Source organism: Pseudomassariella vexata (genome assembly GCF_002105095.1).
Source record: "Pseudomassariella vexata strain CBS 129021 chromosome Unknown BCR38scaffold_3, whole genome shotgun sequence".
Lineage (NCBI taxonomy): Eukaryota > Fungi > Ascomycota > Sordariomycetes > Amphisphaeriales > Pseudomassariaceae > Pseudomassariella > Pseudomassariella vexata.
The window spans coordinates 2,886,984-2,910,335 of NW_024467958.1; the positions used below are offsets into that span (position 1 = coordinate 2,886,984).

Below are 23,352 nucleotides of genomic sequence, written 5' to 3' on the forward strand. Positions count from 1 at the left end.
ACACGGTCCAACTGAATACTTTCCCGCATTTCCATATAACCTAGGTTTCGTCCCTTATTTTTCACCTTTTACTGTAGTAGGTAATTAGGAAGAAAGCGAAATTTGAAAGCGCTTGAAGCGATTTTAAATAACCCTAAACTAAGCGTACAACCCGTAGCATGGATCTATAATATCCTTTATACAACCTTACGTCACTGATACCGCTGTGAGGGACTGACTGTGGGGTAGGTAGGTTAACTGTGAACACAGACTGATGTCTGAGTTGGCGACGAGCACAGTCGGTTTGAATTGGGCGGCGGTTTATAGGTACCACGGATGCCCACTACGAAAGTGATGGGAAAATAATTTAGAGGAGTTGGGCGTCCTACTAAAAAGAATCCATAGCCCTACACTGATATTGAACTTGACCTCCGTGTTAAGTCCAGAAAGCTGATAGTGCGAGCGAAAAACAATGGTTATGGAGGATACAAATTCGAGAACAAGGCCCGCTATATCTCGGGTCTTCGGACCTACTGTCTTGATAAGCCGTAGGCTTCCATAGGACAGTATAATTGATGCGAGTGATTTGGGATATGGGATGTGAATTGTGGTATTGGGAAAGGTTGGTCAGGTCAGCTATTCTGGCCTGGCAGAGCTATTTGTAGCTCTTATCTGCTATCTGGAATATTATTTATAGCGACAGGGTAACCCCCCCCTGGGGTCGCGTATCAATAATAAACGAGATTGAAAAAAGGTCATAAGCGCCCGGGATATTTGTAAGAGAGATGACCGAGGGTAGTACGCTTCTAACGGCCTTGAAAAGCTCGGCTCCTTTACGTATGGGACTTATTTCCCTAGCGCAAATAGACTAAGTAGCTTTCTTAGTCTGGTCTTCCTGATCCATTTGCCCAAAGAAAGAAGATCTGATGATAAAAGTTGATGCCAGAATCAACGATTTGGTTGTTTAGGTGTACAGGTTTGACAAACCGAAAATGAGTGGCTCGCTAAGGGGTGTAGCCCACTTATGGGTGGATTACGTTGCTTGCGATAGCAACAGCAAGGCAGGAGACTGCACGATCAGGCCCGGCGTCGTCGCAACAAATCGGTGGAAATGGACTTACCCTTTTTTCGCATGCAGTCTAAATAGATCAGGGTGCAGGCAACTCCGACAACCCAACGCAACCGTGGAATCCTTTGAAAAATTCATCTTGGGGTGACTGATGAGGGGCGTCGTGCTCAAGGTTGCGCGCCTCTATGCCGACGACACAATCGCGAATGCGGTCATGAGACAACAATCATCTCGGGTAGCCGGAATCGATTGTGATCTTCAGTTCATGTTGAGTTGGTGAATTCGTCAGATCCAGGAAGTGAGCAAGTGGCCTCTCCACGCCTTTGCAAATTGCAAATGACCCGCAGCCTAGTACGACATTGCGGGTTGCAAATCACCACGCGAGTGTCCGTTTTATTGAATCGCTGTAGTAAGGCTATGATTGAGGTTGATTTCGAACGCTGTGTAAGCCCTTTGACGAGCGTATTGGAAGCAGTGAGAAGCAGTGATAGGGGGCATGTTGTAAGTTAGACGTGCCGTGGGACGACGCCATGCTCGTGGCCGTCTCACGTGCTAGATGGCATCCTTCCAATCATGACCAAGTGAGAGATTTCAATCGAGCAAAGGAGGGAGCACACAGCATCGACCTGCCTGATATGCTAGCTTAAGGATGGACAGGAGAGCACCTGCAAACTCGTACCCAGAGAAGACCAAATCGCTCACTCATATGGACGGCGGCGAGGCAGCACGGGTTGTGACCGGTGAATCCTCTCGGCTGACCCAAGCCTTAAGGACTCGGCAACGATTCAACTGTTGCTGTGTGACATAGACTCTTCGTTAGAGCCTTTTGGGCGACAGCCCATAGCCGATTGGCCGTCGCCGTTGATCTCGGGCTTCCACCAGCTGGGTCGAGAACACAAACTGATTTTAGGGTTGAAACCGTCTGGCAAACAAGAAGTGCGACAAAGGAATGCAAGTGAAGGAAAACATGCATTGCATATTCGACTTATGACACAGTATCGGGCCAAAAGTGTGTTCAGGGTCCCCTTCAGCCGTGCGCGCAATCAGGGTTATCGTAGATAACACTGACTACGATACGTAGGGCAATTTCGTCTCTCAATGGCCCTAGTCCCTTCTAGTGGGTTTTTCTAGGCGTGTTAGCAGGCACACACTTTTAGGGTAGGAGATATTTCAAGTACCTCCCACAGTGCCGATATGATGTATCACACGGCTGAAGGCGGCTTCTGCTAGTTCACACACTTTTGGACAGAGCCTCCATACGGGATGTAATCTATCATCAGGCGAAATGAAATTCCGGGGGGTAAAGTGGGCACCATCACACAGGCCAAGGCGGTGTTGAAAGCTTGTCCCAGGATGGCCATCGTGCCAAGGGTGCCTTAGTTTGGCAATTTTGAGCTTCAAGCCCAGTGGTGTAAGGGACTAGCTTCAATGTCATTGGGGGCCATCATCAATGTCGCATGAATTGGGGACATCCAATCGACCAGTCGTACGGACCAGGATGTGCGGTGGTTAGTGCCGGCGAAGCAGCTGTCGTCGGGAATTAATTGGCTGCAAGGTCTCCAGGAGGTGTCGCTCGTCATTTGGTATTTTGTCTGTGACGGCAGAATTCGTCTACCTTGACCAGAAGAACGTTCGACATTTGTTGGAAGGTAATGCCGAACTTGTTGTTCAGTGCTGCCAAGCTTCTTACGTGACACTGCACAGCAGTGCAAAAGTGCTCATGGCTGTCACAGCCAAGTCATCATCCGTCAGCATCCTTCATAGGGCTGCGAGAATGACTGGGAAACTTTCTGTTTTTCTCTCCCTACAAATAGCCAGCTCAGATCTGGGGAAGTTTGATCCAAACACTTCAAGGTACTTGGCACACGAACAGGCCAGAAGTCAGCATCCATCATGGTGCGCGGCCAGCACCGGTGGTCGAAACGCCAGGGTCTTCTGGCTGGGTGGAACTGGTGCAAGGACGCCAGCCAGGGGCGACGACATTGCTCAGCTGCACGTTGCTCCGAAACATCTGTGGATCGACACTTGGCGTGTTTCACTGCGGCGTATTTGTATAGGGGTACACGGCGGCAAGGGTAGATCTTTGCCTGGTCGTCCATCAGCATTGAGGAATTCTGGAAGAAGCTTAACCTTACCCCTGCTAGCAAATGCACTACCGCTTCTCCTTTCATCTCTTGGCTGCTTTTGGCGGACAATCACCGCAGGAAACTGGAATAGTGATGGTGTTGGATGCAGGCTCTGATGAATCCCGTTCCTGCCCCAAGGCTTGGCGACCCGCCCCCCCCAAACCTGACCAAATGCAACCAAATGCAACCTATCAGTTGCTTCAGCCTGGACGTTGAGCCGATCCCAATAGCCGCAATGCAGATTCGTTCAAGGTGATCCTCTGTTTTTAGAAATCTTGGGATGGCAGTTGCCCAAATACCCTTGCACCCTTCAGTCGGATGAACCCACTTTGCAGGGGGGCAGCTTCCCGGATTGCCACCAGATGGACCCCCATCGCAGGTTCCCTCTCGGTGTTTACAACACATGAGCTCATTATCCTGTACCAACTAGGTGCGGCTCCCTGGCGCTTTTATTGTATCTGAGATGAATGATAAATATCTCGCCTGTTCCCATCTCGTGGTGAAAATGGGTTTGTATCATCAACCAGCTTCATACCTGGGCAGCTTCGCATTATTTTTCCACCGCGTCATTCCCTCATTTCTGTTCCTTCGCTCCAAGCTTGATTTCGTGATACCAGGAGACTTGACGTTTCCGGCTCCTAGATTCGTCGTCCCCAAGTTTTCCGTCTCATTCCCATTGGCCCTGCTCCTCTTATCGTTTCCCTCTTCACCCCCGCCGCAATGTTCCCTCCTTCATCTTCGATCATATTCGCCGCCGGTCTTACGGGACTCGCGGTGGCGGCCCCCTCCAGTCCGTTCCACAAGATGGGCAGCTTCTCCATTCCTCAGGTCCGCAACGCCGGATATGTCAGACATGGCCCCACGGCCCTGGCCAGGGCCTACATGAAGTTTGGCGCTGCGATGCCTGATAGTCTGTTCCAGATCCTGGCCGACTTTAAGATCTCGAAGCGTGATACGGGAAGTGCTGCTGCTACGCCTGAGCAGTACGACATTCAATATCTTACGCCCGTCTCCCTCGGCACTCCCCCGCAAATTCTGAACCTCGATTTCGACTCCGGCTCCAGTGACCTTTGGGTCTTCAGCTCCGAGACCCCCGCAAGCCAGGTCAAGGGACAAGCTCAGTACAACCCGTCAAAGAGTAGCACCTCCAAGGAAGTGTCGGGCGCCACGTGGGACATCTCGTACGGCGATGGCAGCTCCTCGTCTGGCAATGTCTACACCGATGTCGTAAATGTCGGCAATGCCACCTTTGCCGGACAGGCCGTCGAGACTGCCCAGCAGGTGTCCTCTTCCTTTACGTCAGACACCAACAACGATGGCCTCCTTGGACTGGCCTTCAGCACCATCAACACTGTTCAACCCGAGCAGCAGAAGACCTTCTTTGACAACATCCGCGACGACTTGGACAGCCCTGTGTGGACCGCCGATCTGAAGCACAACGAGCGTGAGTATTCCAGCGGTGGTCTATGCAAGCTTCTACTAACGTCTCTTAGCTGGCACTTATAACTTCGGATTCATCGATGACTCCCTCTACACGGGTAAAATCGCTTACACAGACGTTGACTCCAGCGACGGATTCTGGATGATCACCTTGGACAGCTACAGCGTCGGCAGCAGCACTAGTAACTTGAGTAGCCGCGCCTTCCACCACCGTCCTTCCACTTTCCCCTCCCCCTCAGACTCCGCCTCCACCCCCCTGACCGGCATTGCCGACACTGGCACTACCTTGGCTCTCCTGCCCGACTCCGTATGCACCGAATACTACAGCCAGGTATCCAGCGCCGCCAACTCCCAAACGGCGGGTGGCTACGTTTTTGACTGCGATGCCACCCTTCCCGATTTTACATACACCGTCGGGTCTACCACCATCACCATCCCTGGCGAGTACATCAACTATGCTCCTGTTGACACCACCGGTGAGCAATGCTTTGGAGGAATTCAGTCTGACGCCGACATTGGCTTCTCCATCTTTGGCGACATTGCGCTGAAGGCCGCGTTTGTCGTCTTCGAGGATGATGGTTCAAGCCCTCGTCTGGGCTTTGCTCAGAAGAGCTTGTAATCGCCGCTACCATACTCGGCATGAAAGAGAGCCAAAGTGATCGTTCCATTCGCAATATTTGCGTGAGACATTTATTCTCAGCTTCTTAGTGTATTATATACAATTTTTTTGCATCGCATGGCATTGCATATGGGGTACTGATTATTTCGAGCTAGAGATACCATTCAATATTGAAGTCAATCCCTCATTGACTAATCATGACTGATGTGGCTTGTATTTGTGTTTACCTCTTAACGTATGATGTGAGATATCTCAGATTGTGCACGACTGCAACAGTTCATCAGCTACCTGGAGTTACTTTCACAATTTCCCCACAGGTCCTGAGTGGGACATAAGTAACACTATGTCGTAAGTTGCGTTCGTATTGTAACAAAATGTCAGCCTATATGCTGTTCAATCTTGCTTCAGCGGACCTTTCTCTTCCTAGAAGAAATGGCCTCCATCTTGGATACTGTGAATATCAGCGTACAAGGAGAATGGCGCTGGATAGAAATTGGGGCTTAACGGATGGCGTTTTCTGTATAATCACAGAACTAACATAGCAAATTCGGAGTCAGGAAACAGGAAGAAGCGTGCTGCCGCTGATGTCTAGGCTTAAGGAAGCTTATATGCGGCCCGGAGCGAAGGTGTTAACGTAGAAAGCTCGCTGGGCTATCTGAGAAATTATCTAGCTAGGTAAAGTTTCATTCTCATCATGATAGACTACCTTGGAGTAGTTATTGCCAGGGAAAACAGGAATATAACTACTCAATCAAATACTAGGTGATACATAACTATATTGAACGGCTCCCCACAACGGGAGTAGAGTTGTTACGACAATTATAATCGCTATGAGGTTCCAAATCCGATAACATTACCGGTTGCATACTCTTTTGTACTCTATATTTATGTAGCTAACTATGCTCATCTTTGTGGAATTGGTGGCCTAAAGTCAGTGCGATCCCATAATATCCTGGAAACTATTCACGGTTGGTGTGATTATAAGGTAACTTTAAACTTGTCTTCTTATCCATCTGCCGATGACAGAAGTTGGTCCCTTGCCATGCTTATCATAATAAATTCACTAACCCAAGCTGGCTATACCTAGGTCGAAAGGAAAAAGGTGCCGCTTGTTTGCACCGTTGTTGATTTGGCAGTGACTTTATTTCTGAAGAGGGATTTCTTTACACCACCCCAAAGCCCGTCTCACAATTTTGGCGAATCTTGAATTTATATCTCTGATCGTGAAACTAGGAGAGGATCCGCGGAGTTTCTAAATACACCCTATCACATCCACCTTAGATACATTGTCCCTCGCTTTTGCATCAACATGAACATCACAACACCATGAATGCCCCACAAGTAGAGCAGCAGAGGTCCGATATGTTCTAATTTTGGCCTTCTCTAATATCTGAGCGTAAGTCGACAGCGTGCCTAAGAATTGTGCAATCAGAGAGAAGCAATACATCCCAACGATCGTTATGGCTATCAAAGACGAGGATGGATCGGAAATCCTGCACCATGCAGCTAAGAAAGGGCATGCTGGTACGAGCTTCACAATGGCTTCACACGTAACAACCGACTAGCAACACGGAAGCAGAGATAGCAGACGGCGTCACCAATCGCTGCACTAGTACTGAGCCGACCTCATAGACCAACTGGTCACCATGAAACAGTGTCATGAAAAGATTCCCATCTACTGGGCAGCTGAAAAAGGCCACCACTGCTACTGCAAAGTGATGATGGAGACTGGAGTATCCCCTAGGGCCCAAGATATCAACGGCAAGAGTCCCATTGACACGGCCCAAGATGCACTCGAGAAGGCCACCGGAGCCCTGGTCGAGGCAACAAGCGCCGTAAAGAAAGCCACTGAGGACAAGGCTGCCGAGCCACTGTTGAAGCGGCACCAAGCGTCTGTAGCCACTACTCAAGCCTCCTCCAGCAAGCTCCAGAGTACGGTTGCATATCTGCGACAGAAAATTCAGACTGAAGAGCGCGCAGGTGGATTAATACATCACTACTGAATCCAGAGGCACTGGTTCTTCCTTGATGTATTCAAGGCCCTTATGGCCCAGTCCGGTCACTTGATATTTCAGACTGTTGAGAGATCACTCCAGTTAAAAGCTTTATTTGCGACCAGTACCTCCAATATGTTCACTAGAGCACTAATCTCACGTTGGCAGACAAACCTGGTCCACATACGTAGATAGATCATTGATCACCGCCCTGAGAGTATTTCGTATACAGGAAATAAGCAACGTGGGCTTTTACTTATCTAGTTCTATCCTTATGTTTATGTAGTACATTCCTTATCTTAACAATATGAGGAATTTATGGCATCTCCCTAAGTTTATGGGTTCCCAATGCTTACTACAGTTGGAGACGGCCTGCAGTAAACCATGAGAGGATGATCTTTGCATCTTCTTCAAATACCCAGCAGGCGGTTAGACCCTCCTGCAGCGATACAAGTTCATCCTGAACAGCATCCAGACCAATGTATTTCCTCAAGAGTAACCAATGCCGTGGCAGTGGACGTCTTCCCAAGAACAAAACTTGCTAGGCCTCTTGCTTCCGACGAGAGGGCGTCGATACAGATGTATGTGGCATGCCAGAAAAGGGATTGGGGTAAATTATCCGGCATTAGCAACATGCATATGCATAGGGGAGGGGTTTTTTCGGCATTGCTATTGATCCATCGGTCTCAAGCACCGTTTTCTTATCACTCTGTAGATGTGGTCGCACAATTTCTTAATAGAGTAGCCGTTACTGAGCTTGGAATAGATTCTTGCGAACATACGCCACTTATTTGCTTATAACGAAGCCTGCAGTTCGTATTAAGAGCTCAAACAATGCTTACTGGGCTCCTTACGAACATTGTGGGCAGAAATGACATAGTATTCGGTCTATGCACGTAACAAGTAGCGTAAATACGAACATAGGTAGAGCTGACAGACAACCTACGATAGCTTCCTAATTAAGGACAACAACATTGGGCCGTTTTTGCTCGCAAACATCACGGAACAGAAGTTACCATATAACTTGGTGGGTGATCAACATTACGAGGGTCCCAGAAAGTCCGTCTCTGGACTAAAGGAAATTCGAACATGAGCCTTGGCTGGTCGCAGAGTGTTTATCCGTGGCTATTAGAAAACCGATAGAGCCATACTTTAATTCCGCTTGTTTACGCAGGATTGTGGTGGCCACCTTCGCATGCACGCCAGGTCGGTTGGCATGTCTTGAGATGACCTCATGCATCTCGAACAATTTATGCTAGGACGCAGTCTAGACCGTCCCAAGTCGGCAGAACCTCCACTTCGTCTGATTTCAATCCAAACTGCTGGTAGCACAGTCAATATGGCTCTATTGGACACATTTTATCAACGCGATTGTCTGGTCGCGGGCTGACTAGCAATGAGAGTGGCCCCTAAATGGGTGCCACAACCGGGCGAAAACGTCTTGATTCAGTCCTTCGATCTGGATACTTGTTGGCCGACACTAATCATCACTCGGATGAGGGGTATGAGATGGTGATGTGTTAATTCTTGGCTCTTGACGGTTACTTCTTGGAGGAGGGTTAGCAGGACTACAAACGAACCGCCGAGTCATGGGCGTTCTAGTGGCCCCAACCAAGGCACTAAATTACCTAAACGACGGCTCTCGTAGATCCCGACGTAGGTTAGATATTCAACGAGTCTCCACTGCATCACCGAGAGACGGCGGGTTAAACAGTGTATGCTCGCTTTTGTGGTGACAGTAGGTGCCCGGGCCAATGGTGACTTGGTTATATGAGGTCAGACGAATGCTACGAGCTGGTGCTAGTGATATATATTGCAACCTTCCTTCTAAAACACAATAGGCAAGAAAGACCCGGCACGCGGGGTCGGATACAAGTGTCCACACTGGCATCTCCTCACCTTACTCTCCCCTTTGTAGTCAGATAGACCATTGAAACAGAGGCAAAGAACGTCCAAAGCCGAAACTTCCGTCTGTACCTCAATAGTTGGGCAAACATGCTGGAGATACTGCTCCGACCCGCCGTTCTGGCACCTACGGTACTCCTCGTGAGCTACGTGCTGTTTCAGCTCTTTCTGAAGCCCTTGAAGCTGCCGGATCTCCCAATTCTTGGCGCAAAAGAGGGCGACTGGTTTCCTTTGCTGCAGGCGAAATGGCGCAACACCAAAGACTTCAAGAACGCTCTCAAGGAACACTATGCCAAATACAAGGACCAGACGGTGCTATGCCCCATCTTCGGAGCTGGCACCATCATTATTCTCCCAGTCTCGCAAACGCAGTTCGTCATCGACCAGCCGGACAATGTTCTCAGTCTGCACGAGCAGGCTATCGAGAACTTGCAGACCGACTACACCGTCACGGACGCGGAGCTCGTCCGCAACCCGCTGCATCACAAGCTCATCGCCACCACCCTCACCAACCAGATCGGCAACCTGATCCCCGATGTCGCCGACGAGTGCTCATGGAGCTTCGACCGGCACTGGGGCGAGGACACCAAGGAATGGAAGGAGATCTGTGTCTACGATACGATGCGCCGTGTCATCGGTAGTGTGTCCAACCGCGTCTTTGTGGGTGCGCCCGCATGTCGCGACCAAGCGCTGCTCAGCGCCGGCTTGGCCTTCGCCCAGGACGTACCCATCACGTCCAACATCGTCCATATCATCCCCAAACCTCTTCGCTATACCGCATCTCTGCTCATCACGCTGCCCAACCGGCTTCACACGCACCAGTTCTTCACGATCATCCGGCCCGAGATCGAGCGCCGCCTGCAAGAGTACGACGTGCGCCACGCCGACCCCGAGAAGAAGGCCATGGAGCCCGAGCGGAACGACTTTCTGCAGTGGAGTGTGAACCAGGGCAAAGAGACGGGCGACCTGTACCATTGCCACTGGAAGACACTCGCGGGGAGGGTGTTACTGCTCAACTTTGCGGCCGTTCACACGTCGTCCTTTTCGATCACGAATACGATCCTCGACCTCATCAGCTCAAAGAAGGAGTACATTGACGAACTGCGGGAAGAAGTCACCACGGTCCTCGCCGAACATGGCGGGGAGTGGAACAAAAGGGCATTAGCCAAGATGAACAAATTGGACAGCGTGCTGCGCGAAAGCGCCCGCCTCAATTCCTTCGTAACCCTCGGCCTAGGCCGTCTCGTAGTTGCCAAAGACGGCCTCACCACGCCGTCGGGCGTGCACATACCCAAGGGTAATGTGGTCTTCGTACCATCGTACTCCGTCCTCTACGACGATAACATCTATCCTGACGCGCAGACCTTCAAGCCCTTCTGGTGGGCGGACCAGAGGACAGACGAGAGCGTCGAGTACGTGACAAGGGCGCGCAACGCATTTGCGACCACCAGTAACGAGTACCTCGCTTTTGGGCACGGCCGGGGCGCTTGTCCGGGGAGGTTCTTCGCTGCGAATGAGTTGAAGTTGTTGCTAGGGCATTTGCTTTTGAATTACGAGTTCGAGATGCAGGAGAAGCGGCCCAAGAATATGTGGTTTGGGTTAAATCGGGTGCCGCCGATGACGGCTAACATAAAGATTCGGAGAAGGGAGAAGACGATTTGAGGCGGAGTGTGCTGTTGCTTGTGTTTGACATTTAGATTTCCGATGTAGACTTCACAGCTGGATCACTGCCTAGAAAAATCCAATTTTTGAATTTCGTCACGCGGCTCCTTCTAGTTATCGTCGGAATTTGCCTCGCGGCTATTCCCACTTTACAGGCCCATCTTCAATTCCGGTGGTAAGCCCCTTTGTAGCAAGGCCTGGACTGAACATAGAAGACCTGCCAGTCCTCCCACGCACAGCTCCGGGAATGACTCGATGACCTTGACCAACCGAACATCCCTTGAATGACACTGGGTTAGAGTATGCCAGCTCCAGTTTGTCCAAGTCCAACTTTGAGACAGGTTCTAACTAAGCAACCCAGTTGGTATAGCCGCTCTTACCTTCTTTGTCCCTGGTAACCTGAATATTCTTCATCGCATACAAAATATGCATCACTGCTCACCTGCTATTGTAAACGTTGATATGTCTACGAAATTATCTCAGCTAGAAGTTTCAAATTATCGTTATCATTACCTCAGGTACCTTGCCTTCATTTCCTCCACCTCTGTTCTGAACTAACAATCGAGACAGCCGGGCCACATTTCCCGAACCTAGAACAGGAAGCTGGGCCCAAGGAGACCACGCCATGTACTTCGCTATGTTAGTGGGCGACTCACCTTGTCCGAGATAGAACCAAGTAGTAAGCGTGACAATGATTTGCCGTTGCGTAGCGGTAGCTTCGGCAAAAGGACCAGCCTTCTCTTTGCCCTTACCCTTGTCTCCTTCGCGCGACAGAGCCGCCATGGCTATGGCATTCTTGATGCTTGATCGCCGAAGCAGATCTCCCCGACCGGCTTTCAAACCAGCTCTTCGCGCCGCAAGGCCAGCGGTGATAAAATCCCCACCAGCAGCTGCGGCTGTATCCACAGACGATGACGCGGACGTTGATGCTGAGGCTGAGCCACCGGTAACAGTCCTACCGTAACGCTGAAGTAGTACACCAGCCCGGCCCTTGATATTCCCCTGTCGTATACGGGACCGACTAGTGGGCGGGAGCGCTACCGGTGCTCCTCCTCCATCTTCGTCATCATCCCCATTAGGAGAACTGGTAGAATAACTTATCTGCACCAGAAAATCCCTATTACAATCCTCGCAACCCACCACCTCACCCGCCAAAAAAGGCGGCTGTGTCGCCCACGGGTTTGACATATTCACATCGGGAAATATCTCTGCACCACTCCTCCCATCGCTCATGGCGAGCCGGTCTACATGCAGAATAGCGTCGTAGTGCCAACACATCCTGATCACCGGTGCAGCGAACTGTTTCTGCTGCTCGCTCAACCCTATCCTGGCCGCGACGTCAGATTCTCCCAGTCGAAAAACTTCTCTTTTCTGCACAAATACGCCGTGTTCATTGATCGTCAAGCGCCAGGACCGGGTCGCATTCACAGCATGGTTCTGGAAGTATTGAACCGGTACACACGTCACATTCTCCAGCAACGAGGCATCGCGACCCTGGCGATGGTATTTTGCCAGGCCGTATAGCACGCCAGCGTGATAGTTAGCGGGCAGGTCGGGCGAGAAGGCGTCTTGGGCGAATTGGCAGGGGCGACGGCGCGTGGCATGCGGGAGGCAGAGTAAGGGGTAGTGGAGAGCTTGGCACCAGGGACAGAAGAGGAATTCTGTGTCGGGCTCGAGGAGCTGCAGGAATTCTAGTCGAGAGGGGCCGGTTAGACCTTCATACGCGGTGCCGAATTTGGATCGGATGGCTTTGCTTACTAGTGCTAGACAGGCTTGTTCTGCTTCGGTGAGGGGGCCGCTGGCGGCGATTTTGCAGAGTATCTCCGAGGGTACGCCCTCTAGGTCGGGTGTTGGGGCTATGGACATGGTGGTGCTTTTGCGGGGGCGGGTTTCTGTTACCAGTGATGTTTACGTATAAGCCTTTGGTTTCGTGCGTTCGCGTGGCTAACCGGGCGGTATAGGGGATTTTATTAGATGGGGTGAGTGCTAGTCCCCTTGTAGACCTCGTAGGTGCCTATTCTTAAATATGTGAGAAAGATTTTGGACTTGGGCAGAAACAAGTTGGTCATAGCGAAACACGAGGATTGTTATTGACGAACTAACAAAAGATCACTGTACCTTTTCCAAGTATTTGTGAAACTCAAACCCGAGGAACAATTTCGTTGTGCCGTTCGATTCTAACAAAGGAATTCGTCTACGGCCGCCTACACGAATTGACCTTTTTCCCCAAGAGGCCAGAGCCTTCCTCGCAATCACCATTATTACTAGTTGATGAAAAGAGGCTTTGCAGCTCTACTGCCTTGTGTATGTGCTCGAGCCGGGCGTTCAATCGCACGAACTTGATGAGGGAACCGCGGCTCAGGAAGGCCACACACTAATAACTACTTACGAGCGCGATGTGTCGTTAACTACAAATATTTTTCAGTCTATAAATTCAAGTTAGATAATCAGAAAGATAAAATTTTTGTTGCTTCTCATAAAACTATGCAAAAATCGGCTAAATCCTCAACTTATAACTGTGTCTGATATCGTATTCCCGAAGGTGGCGGGAACGGTGCCGATAAAGTGAATCACACCTTCGATACGCAGACGAAATTGGGAATAACGTCCCACACCTACATCCGGGACACCCCCACACGTGGGACGCCCTAAAAATGATGCTGTATATTATAACCATTAACTTCAACCTTTTTTTACACTTATTATAATGCGACACAATACAGCTTTCACCGTCACTAGGGTTTTCAGACTCGCTAGACTCATCTGTACTATCCTCAATTTCACCAGCCTCGATTTGAGCCTTCCGAATAGCCTTGATATTAGTAAACTTCGAATTAGGGCTCATCTTGACCTTCCTCCGCTTCCTAGCCCTACTAGCCTCAAGCTCTGCCTCTATTGCCTCAATCTTTCGCTGTGCGACAGCTAACTGGTAGTCCTTCTCATCAAAGCCCTTTTGAACTTTCCGAAAGAGTAGCCGCTGGGTATTTGGATCACTATCAAGCTTGCTGAATAAGCTGAGTTGATCTTGGAGCTCATCTCTCCTCTTAGACGTTGACCAGGCTACTGCTGATGTCTCTAACGCCCAGTCCTGACTACCCTTACTATCAGAGTACCCTTTGCAAGTCTGACTAGGCTGTCTGATTAGTGCTGACGTATTCTCAAGGAGCAGGGGGCTCATAAGGGGTCTAGCTATGCTCGAAGGCCAGAGACAAGTATATTTCCATCCACTGATAATGTTCTTAGCGGTCAATGCTGCTAGACGTGCCTTTCTATAGCAGAGGAGAAAGTTTCTCTTCCCTACGACAGTAGTAGTATCCCATCGGTCAAGGTAACCAAGCTCCTTCTTATAGGCTGCCTTGAGGGGTCCAAAGACTGACTGATCGAGAGGCTGGAGAACGTGGGATGTGTGTGGCGGCAAGAAAAGCAAGTGTATCTTGTTTATGAAGCAGAGGTACATAAACTCTGTCGTTTCGTGGCTACTATGCCCATCTAGGATAAGTAACCTAGTCTCTTCAGGGTCCTCTGGTTGAGTCAAAGGAATAAAGATCTTTTGTAGCCACTCAATAGCCGTAGAGTCTGACGTCCACCCATTCTCTGTTGCTGTAAACCTCCAGGCTTCGTATGGAGTCAAGTCCAGAGGAAACCACTGCTGCTGGGCAGACTTCCCCTTGTATATCACAAGTGGGGGTAGTGCAGTACCAGTCGCAGAGATACACTCTATAAGAGATGTCCAAGCTCGAGATCCAGGCTGTTTCTTCCGCATAGAACGAGTCTCAGATGATCCTAGAACAAGACCATTTGATCCTCTACCTTCTAGAATACCTGTCTCATCCATATTGTATCGATTCGAGGCCTTAATAGCTTTGATCTCAGGGATAGCGAGGTATTTGAACCATTGCCTGATCACATTAGCTGAGTGATACGAAAAGGTAGGGGGACCCACTGGTTAGGTGAATCCCATTCAATTAGATACTATAACGTTGCGCACTACTGCATTATAGCATCCTCCCCCCTAGGTGCACGCATCACTGAGGCTCCATTAATACGCTGGGAATCGATAGCTCTGCTTCTCTGGACCTTGACTGAAGAGTTCCTCTTGATAAAAGCCTGGACCCAGTTCTTTCCAAGTGGTTCGGTGTCTCTGTGGATCTGTAGGATACGCTCGGCGAAGTCTTTGAGCTGTTGATGGGTTGGTGGGAGGCCTAGGGCAGCCTGGATTCGAACCCATTCAGCCAGATGAGATTCCTGCGCTGGAGAGAGCCTCTGGTAGTCAGCGAAGGCTATATCTCTTGACTGGGCTCCCTGAATCCGTCGTGAAAGAGTAGACCTTGGGACACCATGCTCATATGCTGCTTTTCGGAGGCTTTGACCGGTAGCTATTGCTTGAAGAGCTCGATAAATATCATCTTCGGTATATTGACTCATAGTAGTGTAAAGAAGACGTACGTAAAATTTCGTAACGATTGAATCGATATTGGTAAAGATAAAAGAGATTGAAGTTAGAGGCTAGCGGTGTTGATGAGGCATTTTTGGGTGTCCCACATGTGGGGGTGTCCCGGATGTGGGTGTGGGACGTTAGTCAGCGATGGCGTGATGAGACACACGAGCAACGTTTTCCTCGACTTTTGAATCGCTATATTATGTCCGTTAACAGTGCTCACATGTTTTCAGAGTACTCTTCTTCAGAATACAACTAACTGGTACAAGATGTCTCAAGCCAGCGATATTGAAAAGTCTGCGTCGGGAGTCCAGCAGGTTCACGCGACGAAAGACGCCGGCAGCAATGCCATGAGAGCGCCCCATATCGACGCCAAGTCCGTCGACGGAAACAGTGGTACGCGGTCAACCATTGAGCCGGTGGCACAGCCTGCTCGCCAGAAATGGTATCAGTGGTTTTCCCCGGACGATACACCAGAAGAGCGGCGATTGATCATGAAGCTAGACGGCCTCATCATGGTTTTTGTGTTCCTTGCATACTGGGCCAAGGTGCTGGACTCTTCAGCGACAAGCACGGCTTACGTGAGTGGCATGAAGGAGGACTTGAAACTCTATGGGAATCAGCTCAACTACTTGAATACCGTCTACATGTAAGTTGATGCTATTAAAGCGGGCTGTATATGAGTTGACATATGTAGGGTGGGATTCATCACCATGCAAATCCCGTTGACATTGCTGGTAAGTTCGTTCATATACATCACAATAATGAAGTTCTCCTGACTGTCTACAGATGACCCGATTCCCTGTGAACTACTTCCTCCCCGCCGCAGACCTGCTTTGGGGAGTGTTTACCCTAGTGCAGTATAAGGTCAATAACGTGAACCAACTCTACGCGTTCCGCTTCTTCGTCGGAGCTCTGGGAGGTTTCTTCTTCCCCGCGGTACAGTGGTACATGGGAAGCTGGTATAAGCGCTCTGAGATGAACCGAAGGGGTGCTATATTCTTCATTGCCAGTCAAATCGGGAGTATGAGCTCAGGTTATATCCAAAGTGGTGCGTATGCCACGCTGAACGGAGTCCACGGGATTGAGGGTTGGAGGTGGTTGTACATCATCTGTGAGCTTTCTTGGTTCACGCACATAGCTGTGACGCAAACTAACAATCCAAAAAGGCTTCGCATGCACCATCCCCATCGCGCTCATTGGCCTCTGCCTTCTCCCCGGCACGCCAGAGAACTGCACCTCCAGACTCCTCAGTACCCACGAAATCCAACTAGCACAATCCCGCATGGCCTCTGAGCACCGCGAGCCCCGGCAGCCCTTCACCTGGCCAAAAATCAAGACGATCCTCTCAGGCTGGCACTTCTGGGTCCTGGTCTCCTTCGCCTTCTTCTTCTCCCAAGCCGACGGCGTCTCCTCCAACAGCGGTCTGCCCCTATGGCTCAAAGCCGAGAACTACGGCGTCGAGGATATAAACACCATCACCACCGTTTCCCCCGCGGTGACAATCGTGTGGTCTATTTTTTGCGGGATAGTAGCTGATGCGTATGATGCCAAGGTTGGGCTCATTGCTCTGACGGCGGGGATGAATATCTTCGCGAGTGTCGTGCTGGCTGCTTGGGATGTGCCGACTGGGCTCAAGTTCTTTGCTTTCTTCCTTTCGGGGTCGGCGGATGGTATTGCGGCTGTTATCTATGCGTGGGCTAACGAGATTTGTGCTGGGAGTGCGGAGGAGCGCGCGCTGGTGATTAGCTCGATGAACACGATTGGGAATACGTTTGGGGCTTGGCTGCCGCTCTTGTGAGTTTATATCCCCTCTGCTGATTCTAGAGAGCTGAGTGATTCTAATATGTCCGTTTTTATAGTGTATGGAAGACTGTGGACGCACCACGGTATCTGATTGGGTATAACTGGACTATTGCGCTTGATGTCTGTATGCTACTTATGCTCTTTATATTGCGAGGTTTCTGGAATCGGGAGATGAAGGTCAAGAATATCTAGAAACAAACAATGAAAGTATAGCTTCATAATAGTGAATAAGAGACGTTTATCATACTCTGTTCCACGCAGAAAGGTCGCCCTTCCCTTACAAGCTTGAGCACTAAAGAGATCTACACCAAAATCCATAGCGCACGCACATACACAGGTTGGATAACCATATTAACAAGGCACCAAAATATAATATCAGGCCATCAAACATTATACTAGTTTACAAATCCGGAACAATAGGCTGTCCTTGATGCGTGATTCTCGGAAAAGTCTGAGAACGCTGTTGTGGCAGTGCTTTCCCAACACTAATTGCTGGCAGTTCGGCGCAATCCAAAATAAGATGCAAAAAGAGCAACCGAAAATAACGATGCCTTGAGAATGCTATTCTTGATTGAGGTCCTCGCGATACCCCATAATCGAATGCCGAACCACCGCCACCAGCTGGATACCAGGTCTGCTCCTAAACCATACCGTCTTTGCTCCAGCGGTGACGGTGTGGAGAGCACGGGTTTTTCTGTCACATAGTGCAGCATCAGTGTCATCTTTCCATTGGCCTCGGTCTCCCAGTTTCAGCCCAGCCAGTTGTCCCGGAGCGGATAGACGTAGCTTTAGTCGCACCAGTTGCGGTTACAGGGGTCTCCCTACTCGAAGCTCTCATAATATTGCAGCTGTAGGTTAAAATATCTGCCTAATGTGCAAGGCCCGACTCCTCTAGTTCCGGGTGGGCAATTGAACAGCAAATCGGGAGACGATCGGTGCACAGAAATTCTTGTTCTATTAAATGCAAGAATTGTGGATTATGGCTGGCCTCGGATGCGTAGTGTATGAAGGGAACGTGAAACAAGTTAGCCTGGATTACCTCCCGGGTAGCTAGAAATCAACTACGGTTTGTTACCAGGACTCTTGCTCTCACTGATACTTGTTCTTTTCCAAGCCGCCCATGACAGGGCTGTCCAATTTTTCTGTTGAAGTGACTTAGCGAGCTGGCGGTGGTTCTGCAATCTAGTTTGATAATCCACAGTCAACTTTCCAGTCTTGTAAACAGCACTAAACATATGACCCTGTTCTTACCACGATTCTATCGGCCTCAATCTGAGATACATTCCCCCTTCCGCCTTCATGGTAATCACCCCCGTCACCTTCGGCTCCTCCAGAGTACACAACTCAATCTCAAATTTGCCAATCACTCCCGCAACCGCACACCTCAGCTCCGCTTTCGCAAAATCCCTACCAATGCAAGCTCGCGGCCCATGCAAAAACGTCAACTCCGAGAAATTCGTCGTCGTCCCGCCCGTCTTGTTAGGCCGTGTGGTGCCGTCTGGGAGCGTGTCGATCCACCGCTCCGGAACGATCATGTCAGCGTTATCGCCCCAGAACCGAGGGTGTCGGTTGATGGCGTAGGGAACTAGAATGAAATCGGTGCCCTTAGGAATCGTGTACCCGGCTACTTGGGTGGTACGCACGGCTTCTCGAATTGTGGCGGGCACGGTTGGGTACAGGCGCAGCGTTTCTTCGCAGACGCCGTTGAGGTAGGACATGCTCTCCAAAATATCCCAGGTGATAGTCGTGGTGGACGATGGGATATTCTCGTGTATTTCAGCGCGGAGCTTCTGTTGAACTTCTGGGTATTTGGCGCAGAGGTAGCATGCCCAAGTCAAGGCGCTGGCAGTTGTCTCGTGCTGGTCCGCGAGTCAGTTATAATCGTAAATTTATTTTCTGTAATGTAAACAAACTTACACCGGCGGCAAGGAAGGTAAGCATCTGATCTACGATCTCCGCATCGGTGAACTCTCCCGTCTGCACGATTCGAGAGAGGATGTCGTACTCGGCCAACCCCGTTCCTTTCTCCATGAGTTCGCGATTCTTCTCTTGGATAATGTCGTAGCACGTGTGCCGGAGGAATGTACCGATGCGGTTCAGTGTTTCGTTAGTCTTGAGCGGCAACCGACGAACGATAGACTCGGGAATTATGAAATGTAGACCCAGAAAAGCCAGACGGCTGCGGTCTGGTCTGAGCATTTCCAGGAATGCGTCGGCAATGGGATTTTCCTCCGTGGTAAGGGATTGAAAGTCCCGGCCCATTGCAGCTGGGCCGATGATATCCAAAGTCAAACGACTGTACCGTCGATTAGCAGTGCTCCGATTGGTGTGAGTGTAATAAAAGTCATACCTCGACCATTCACTTAGCTCTACGAGGCCAAATCCACCACTGCCAATGGGATGATCCTTGATATCCGCCTCGAGACCACTCTGAAGAATTTGAGTCTTCTCCCACATGAGGCTGTACAGCTCCCTGATCCTGCGAATGTGGAAAGCGGGAGTTAGGACTTTCTTCTGCCTCGTGTGCTCAGCACCTTCGCTGAGAATGAGACCCCAGCCAATAGCTCGCGCGAGAAATGCGCGGACACCCCACGACTTCTCAAAGTCATAGACATGGGTATTGAGAATATCGCGGAGAGCATCAGGACCCGAACAGAGGATGGTGGGAAGGCCGAAAGCATTCTTAATCCGGATGAGCTCAGCATCCGGTTGCTCTCGTATCCAACGCAGAGCAGATTTCCCGCGTGGCGATTCAAAAATGATACGACCATTTTCTCGGCCCTGCGAAATGCGGTTAGTTGAATCTGGCGGAATAGTGTCTTGTGTGACGTACCGTGGTCTGCGGGATGTTGCGAAGTGGGCTTCTAAATCTAGGGTAGATCACCAAGGCGTCTGCGAGTAGCAAAATAAATGCAACGACGATAGAGAATGAAAAAGGGTGCCGCAAGAGGACATTTGGAGTCATCGGAGGTGATGCCAGCTGAAGCAGATATCCGAGTGCCGCTCCGAGAGCGAACACCTTCAACAGAAACAATTCGAGCGTACGTAGAGGATTCATTCTGACAAATACAGTCAAGCTGTTCAGTAAAAGTCAACATCGCACGAAAGTTAGGACTTCTGGTCAAGTATATATGTAATGATCCAAACCCACAGACTTGCTCTTCCAAATTCAAATGAATACACAGCCGCGTAATTCATGTCGCAGCTTAGAAAGGCGTTCCATGAGATGCCTCGGGAGAGGCCTCGATCAATGCGAGGAGATTGACGCAATCGTCAAAAGCATCTGATCCTCTCGACAAGGGATATCCTAGGCAGTCAGCTACCCCGATTCTCAAACTTACACCTCAAGGAAGGTATGAGAGCCAGATATCGGCACCTGCCGAGAGCTTGGATCTTGTTTCAATCAGTTTCTTTGCGGTCTTGCACCAGACCCAGCACGATTGATTGGGCTAGGTTGCAGAAAGCACAAGCCATGAGGCAGGCTACAGATGGAATTGCCTGCGATAATGGTTTGCTTCCTCTATAGCACAGAAATGGTGGATAGATGAGGCCGTGGGCATCTCTTCATCCCAAACTATAGTTATTTATGGCTTATTTATTAGAAGAGGATGATAGTCGCGGTACTAGAAGTCTTGAGACACTACGGCGGCGAAAGTTCGGTAAAAGATGTCTCTAGACTTTTGGTACGCCTAATGACCCGTCGGGTGTCGGAATTAGACCATAGGATGACTAAGTATTCTTTGCTTGCTGAAATCTGAAGCATCTTGGCAAAACATATAGTACCAGGCCTCGAAGGCTAGCACTAGCAATTATTGGGGGTGAATCTCAACGAGTTGCTCGGTCTTCATTTAGTATTCGTATTTCTTTAATACTAACGTGAATGTACACCGAGCTGGCCACTTTCATGCGCCAACGCGACCGGCCAACTTAATGTTTGATTTTCTCAACAACCAATTATGGCAAAGTCATACAACGAAGCAGACTTAATGCTAGCCCTTCAAGCTCTCAAAAATGACCAAAAACTTAGTCTCCGACAAGCGGCAAAAACGTACCAAGTCCCCCGAAGCACCCTCCAAACGCGTAAAAACGCGCCCGAGGCGCTGTGGTATTTGCAACGGGACTGGGCATAATGCGCGAACTTGTAAGATCGCATTGCCATCTTCTGGAGAGGAAGATTCAGAGTAGTTTCAATTGATTTACGGCGTTGTGGTTTTACTATCGTAAAATTTCTATGCGAGGTTATGTAAGGGTGGCCAGCTCGGTGTACATTCACGTTATCCATATATCGATAATTAGGACTGTATGTTGTTAATAGGTTTCCGCATTAATTTTGCCCTAGTCCTTCTCCTAGAATACCTCAGGAGCTTTACTAAATCTAGAGAAGCAGCCCTAGAATATCTAACCCCCTGTCCGTTAATATCTGTCGACTATACATGTCTCGTCCTACGCCTCATCGATGCGTCGAGTAACATATTACTTTCTGGCATGCCCAACAAAACCGCCGAGTACCAGGGGCCATTTCTCGAAAAGACCTTCAACATCTCCGCCAATATCGCACCCCTCTTCCTGGAGGCTCGCCTGCCAGTGTGTTCGGACCATCCCGACAGCTGCTCACCCCTAGATGACGTCCCCATCCTGCTCTTCTCCCCTGGCTACAGCATCCCTCGCCTTTATTATAATGTCCTCGCCTCCGCCATCGCCAGCGACGGCTTCATAGTTATCACCATCGATCACCCCGAGGACGCCAACATCATTATCTATTCCGATGGCCACGCAGTCTACAACAACGCCTCCATACTGAGCAGGCCCACCTGGGACGAGTACCCTCGTGCCGTCGACGCATCCTTTGTTATCGACCAGCTGAGCAACGCGACCGCCATAGCTGAGCTGCTACCCCAACGCGGGCCCCGACCGTTCGCGACTGACCGCGTCGCCATGCTGGGACACTCTGCGGGCGGTTCCTCCGCCATCGTCGCCGCCAGCCGGGACCCTCTCATTCGCGGCGCGGTCAATTGGGACGGCACCATCCTCGGATCGCCGCCCCTTTCGGGACTGTCCCAGCCAGTGCTATTCATGACCCGTGGAAACACTATCTATTCGTCCTGGCTGGCGGCGTGGCCGCAGCTGAAGGGGGCGAAGTTGGTCGTCCACGTCGCGAACTCGACCCACCAAACCTTCTCGGACGTGCCCACACTGTTCCAGGCGGCTGGATAGGACACGGCGCCATTCGCGGATGTGTTGGGCACGATTGCGCCGGCCGAGATGGTGCTGATCCTGACGGCGTATACGACCGCGTGGATGAATGGGGCGTTCACAGGTAAGGAAGGAGGGGCGCTGCTGCAAGGGCAGGAGACGGGCAAGTTTCCTGAGGTCTCAATTCTTATGAAAGGCAATTTTTAAAATGATGAGAGACATCTCGCGAGATAGGCACAACTTGCTATCTTTGATGGTCCGTAAGCGAGTTTGCTCAGGAGCTTTCAGCCTTTGAGAGATTACAAGAGCACTTTTCCGATATTCAGAGGAAGCTGCAGCCTTGCGGTACTGGTAAGCGCAACCAAACGCTCATTAACTCTGAGCTAAGCGCCCGGGGGACAGAAAAACTGAGACACCACAACATGTATGACCCCTGATCTTTGACAATTCGTATCTCACTCACTTATATTCTGAAGAAGACATTAAATAGCCTGAAACAATCTTTGAATTCAGCTTTACCAGCTAGACATCTTTCCGTCTAATTAAATAACGTCTTTGAACCGCTGTGGCATCGATTCTATCCACTCATTAATGCGCTCTTGTCTCAGTCGATCCCATCCCTTATTCGTAAGTGTAAACGCTATATCTGCATCGTTATGATGTACCGTACGAATCACTCGCTTCGGTACAGACCACGCGTTTTCGATTAGGCTCAGCGCTCAGCGGACGGTTGTTTACGTAATCACTAAGGGAAGTGTTGGATTGTGGGCAAATGGTCTTGTATTGAAAGTGTCATAATCTCTGGAGAGTCCTTGAGAGAAGTAAATGGCGGCCATAGGGGCCTTATATAGACAGAAATGACTGATGCCTGTCCCACAGCCAGGAATTGTGTGGTTCAATGGGTAGAGGTCATATTGACCCATACTCGTACGGTTTGCGGCTTTACTTTTCTCCTTGACTTGACAGTCTTGATGGAGTAGCCTTGAAGGTCCAACAGGAAGTAGATCGCACAGCCACAAGCCAGAGAAACGAAAGAGCTGGGGGGTATTTATTATGTAATGTATAGTACGATGTAATGTTCTTCGAGGCTGCGGATTGCAACAAGGGATCCTTGCCTGCAC

General features: G+C 50.0%; 8 protein-coding genes across 8 annotated transcripts; 5 read left to right on the forward strand and 3 right to left on the reverse strand.

The window, feature by feature from the left end:
• Positions 1-1,419: 1,419 nt before the first annotated feature.
• Positions 1,420-2,068, reverse strand: BCR38DRAFT_424878 (uncharacterized protein). Its single transcript, XM_040859687.1, has one exon. It carries the CDS (start codon positions 2,019-2,021, stop codon positions 1,815-1,817), a length of 207 nt encoding a protein of 68 aa, XP_040719252.1. The 5' UTR covers positions 2,022-2,068; the 3' UTR covers positions 1,420-1,814.
• A 1,385-nt stretch (positions 2,069-3,453) lies between these two features.
• On the forward strand, positions 3,454-5,417 carry BCR38DRAFT_424879 (aspartic peptidase domain-containing protein). Its single transcript, XM_040859688.1, has 2 exons — positions 3,454-4,618; positions 4,668-5,417. The coding sequence occupies exons 1-2, from the start codon at positions 3,895-3,897 to the stop codon at positions 5,231-5,233; spliced, it is 1,290 nt and encodes a 429-aa protein (XP_040719253.1). The 5' UTR covers positions 3,454-3,894; the 3' UTR covers positions 5,234-5,417.
• A 1,276-nt stretch (positions 5,418-6,693) lies between these two features.
• Positions 6,694-7,236, forward strand: BCR38DRAFT_406844 (uncharacterized protein; the record flags this gene model as incomplete). Its single annotated transcript, XM_040858098.1, has 2 exons — positions 6,694-6,757; positions 6,866-7,236. The coding sequence occupies 2 exons, from the start codon at positions 6,694-6,696 to the stop codon at positions 7,234-7,236; spliced, it is 435 nt and encodes a 144-aa protein (XP_040719254.1).
• Positions 7,237-9,222: 1,986 nt separating this feature from the next.
• Positions 9,223-10,794, forward strand: BCR38DRAFT_482443 (cytochrome P450; the record flags this gene model as incomplete). The annotated part of the gene is made up of 1 exon (XM_040863507.1): positions 9,223-10,794. The coding sequence occupies one exon, from the start codon at positions 9,223-9,225 to the stop codon at positions 10,792-10,794; it is 1,572 nt and encodes a 523-aa protein (XP_040719255.1).
• Positions 10,795-10,932: 138 nt separating this feature from the next.
• BCR38DRAFT_406846 (uncharacterized protein) lies at positions 10,933-12,660 on the reverse strand (the record flags this gene model as incomplete). The annotated part of the gene is made up of 4 exons (XM_040858099.1): positions 10,933-11,142; positions 11,175-11,193; positions 11,237-11,260; positions 11,354-12,660. 4 exons carry the CDS (start codon positions 12,658-12,660, stop codon positions 10,933-10,935), a joined length of 1,560 nt encoding a protein of 519 aa, XP_040719256.1.
• Positions 12,661-15,582: 2,922 nt separating this feature from the next.
• Positions 15,583-17,230, forward strand: BCR38DRAFT_334620 (major facilitator superfamily domain-containing protein; the record flags this gene model as incomplete). The annotated part of the gene is made up of 5 exons (XM_040855332.1): positions 15,583-15,881; positions 15,930-15,969; positions 16,022-16,346; positions 16,402-17,029; positions 17,095-17,230. The coding sequence occupies 5 exons, from the start codon at positions 15,583-15,585 to the stop codon at positions 17,228-17,230; spliced, it is 1,428 nt and encodes a 475-aa protein (XP_040719257.1).
• A 1,055-nt stretch (positions 17,231-18,285) lies between these two features.
• Positions 18,286-20,003, reverse strand: BCR38DRAFT_336474 (cytochrome P450; the record flags this gene model as incomplete). The annotated part of the gene is made up of 4 exons (XM_040855457.1): positions 18,286-18,897; positions 18,956-19,334; positions 19,389-19,819; positions 19,872-20,003. 4 exons carry the CDS (start codon positions 20,001-20,003, stop codon positions 18,286-18,288), a joined length of 1,554 nt encoding a protein of 517 aa, XP_040719258.1.
• Positions 20,004-21,502: 1,499 nt separating this feature from the next.
• BCR38DRAFT_508337 (Alpha/Beta hydrolase protein) lies at positions 21,503-22,527 on the forward strand. Its single transcript, XM_040864972.1, has one exon. The coding sequence runs from the start codon at positions 21,524-21,526 to the stop codon at positions 22,250-22,252; it is 729 nt and encodes a 242-aa protein (XP_040719259.1). The 5' UTR covers positions 21,503-21,523; the 3' UTR covers positions 22,253-22,527.
• The last annotated feature ends 825 nt before the right edge of the window (positions 22,528-23,352 follow it).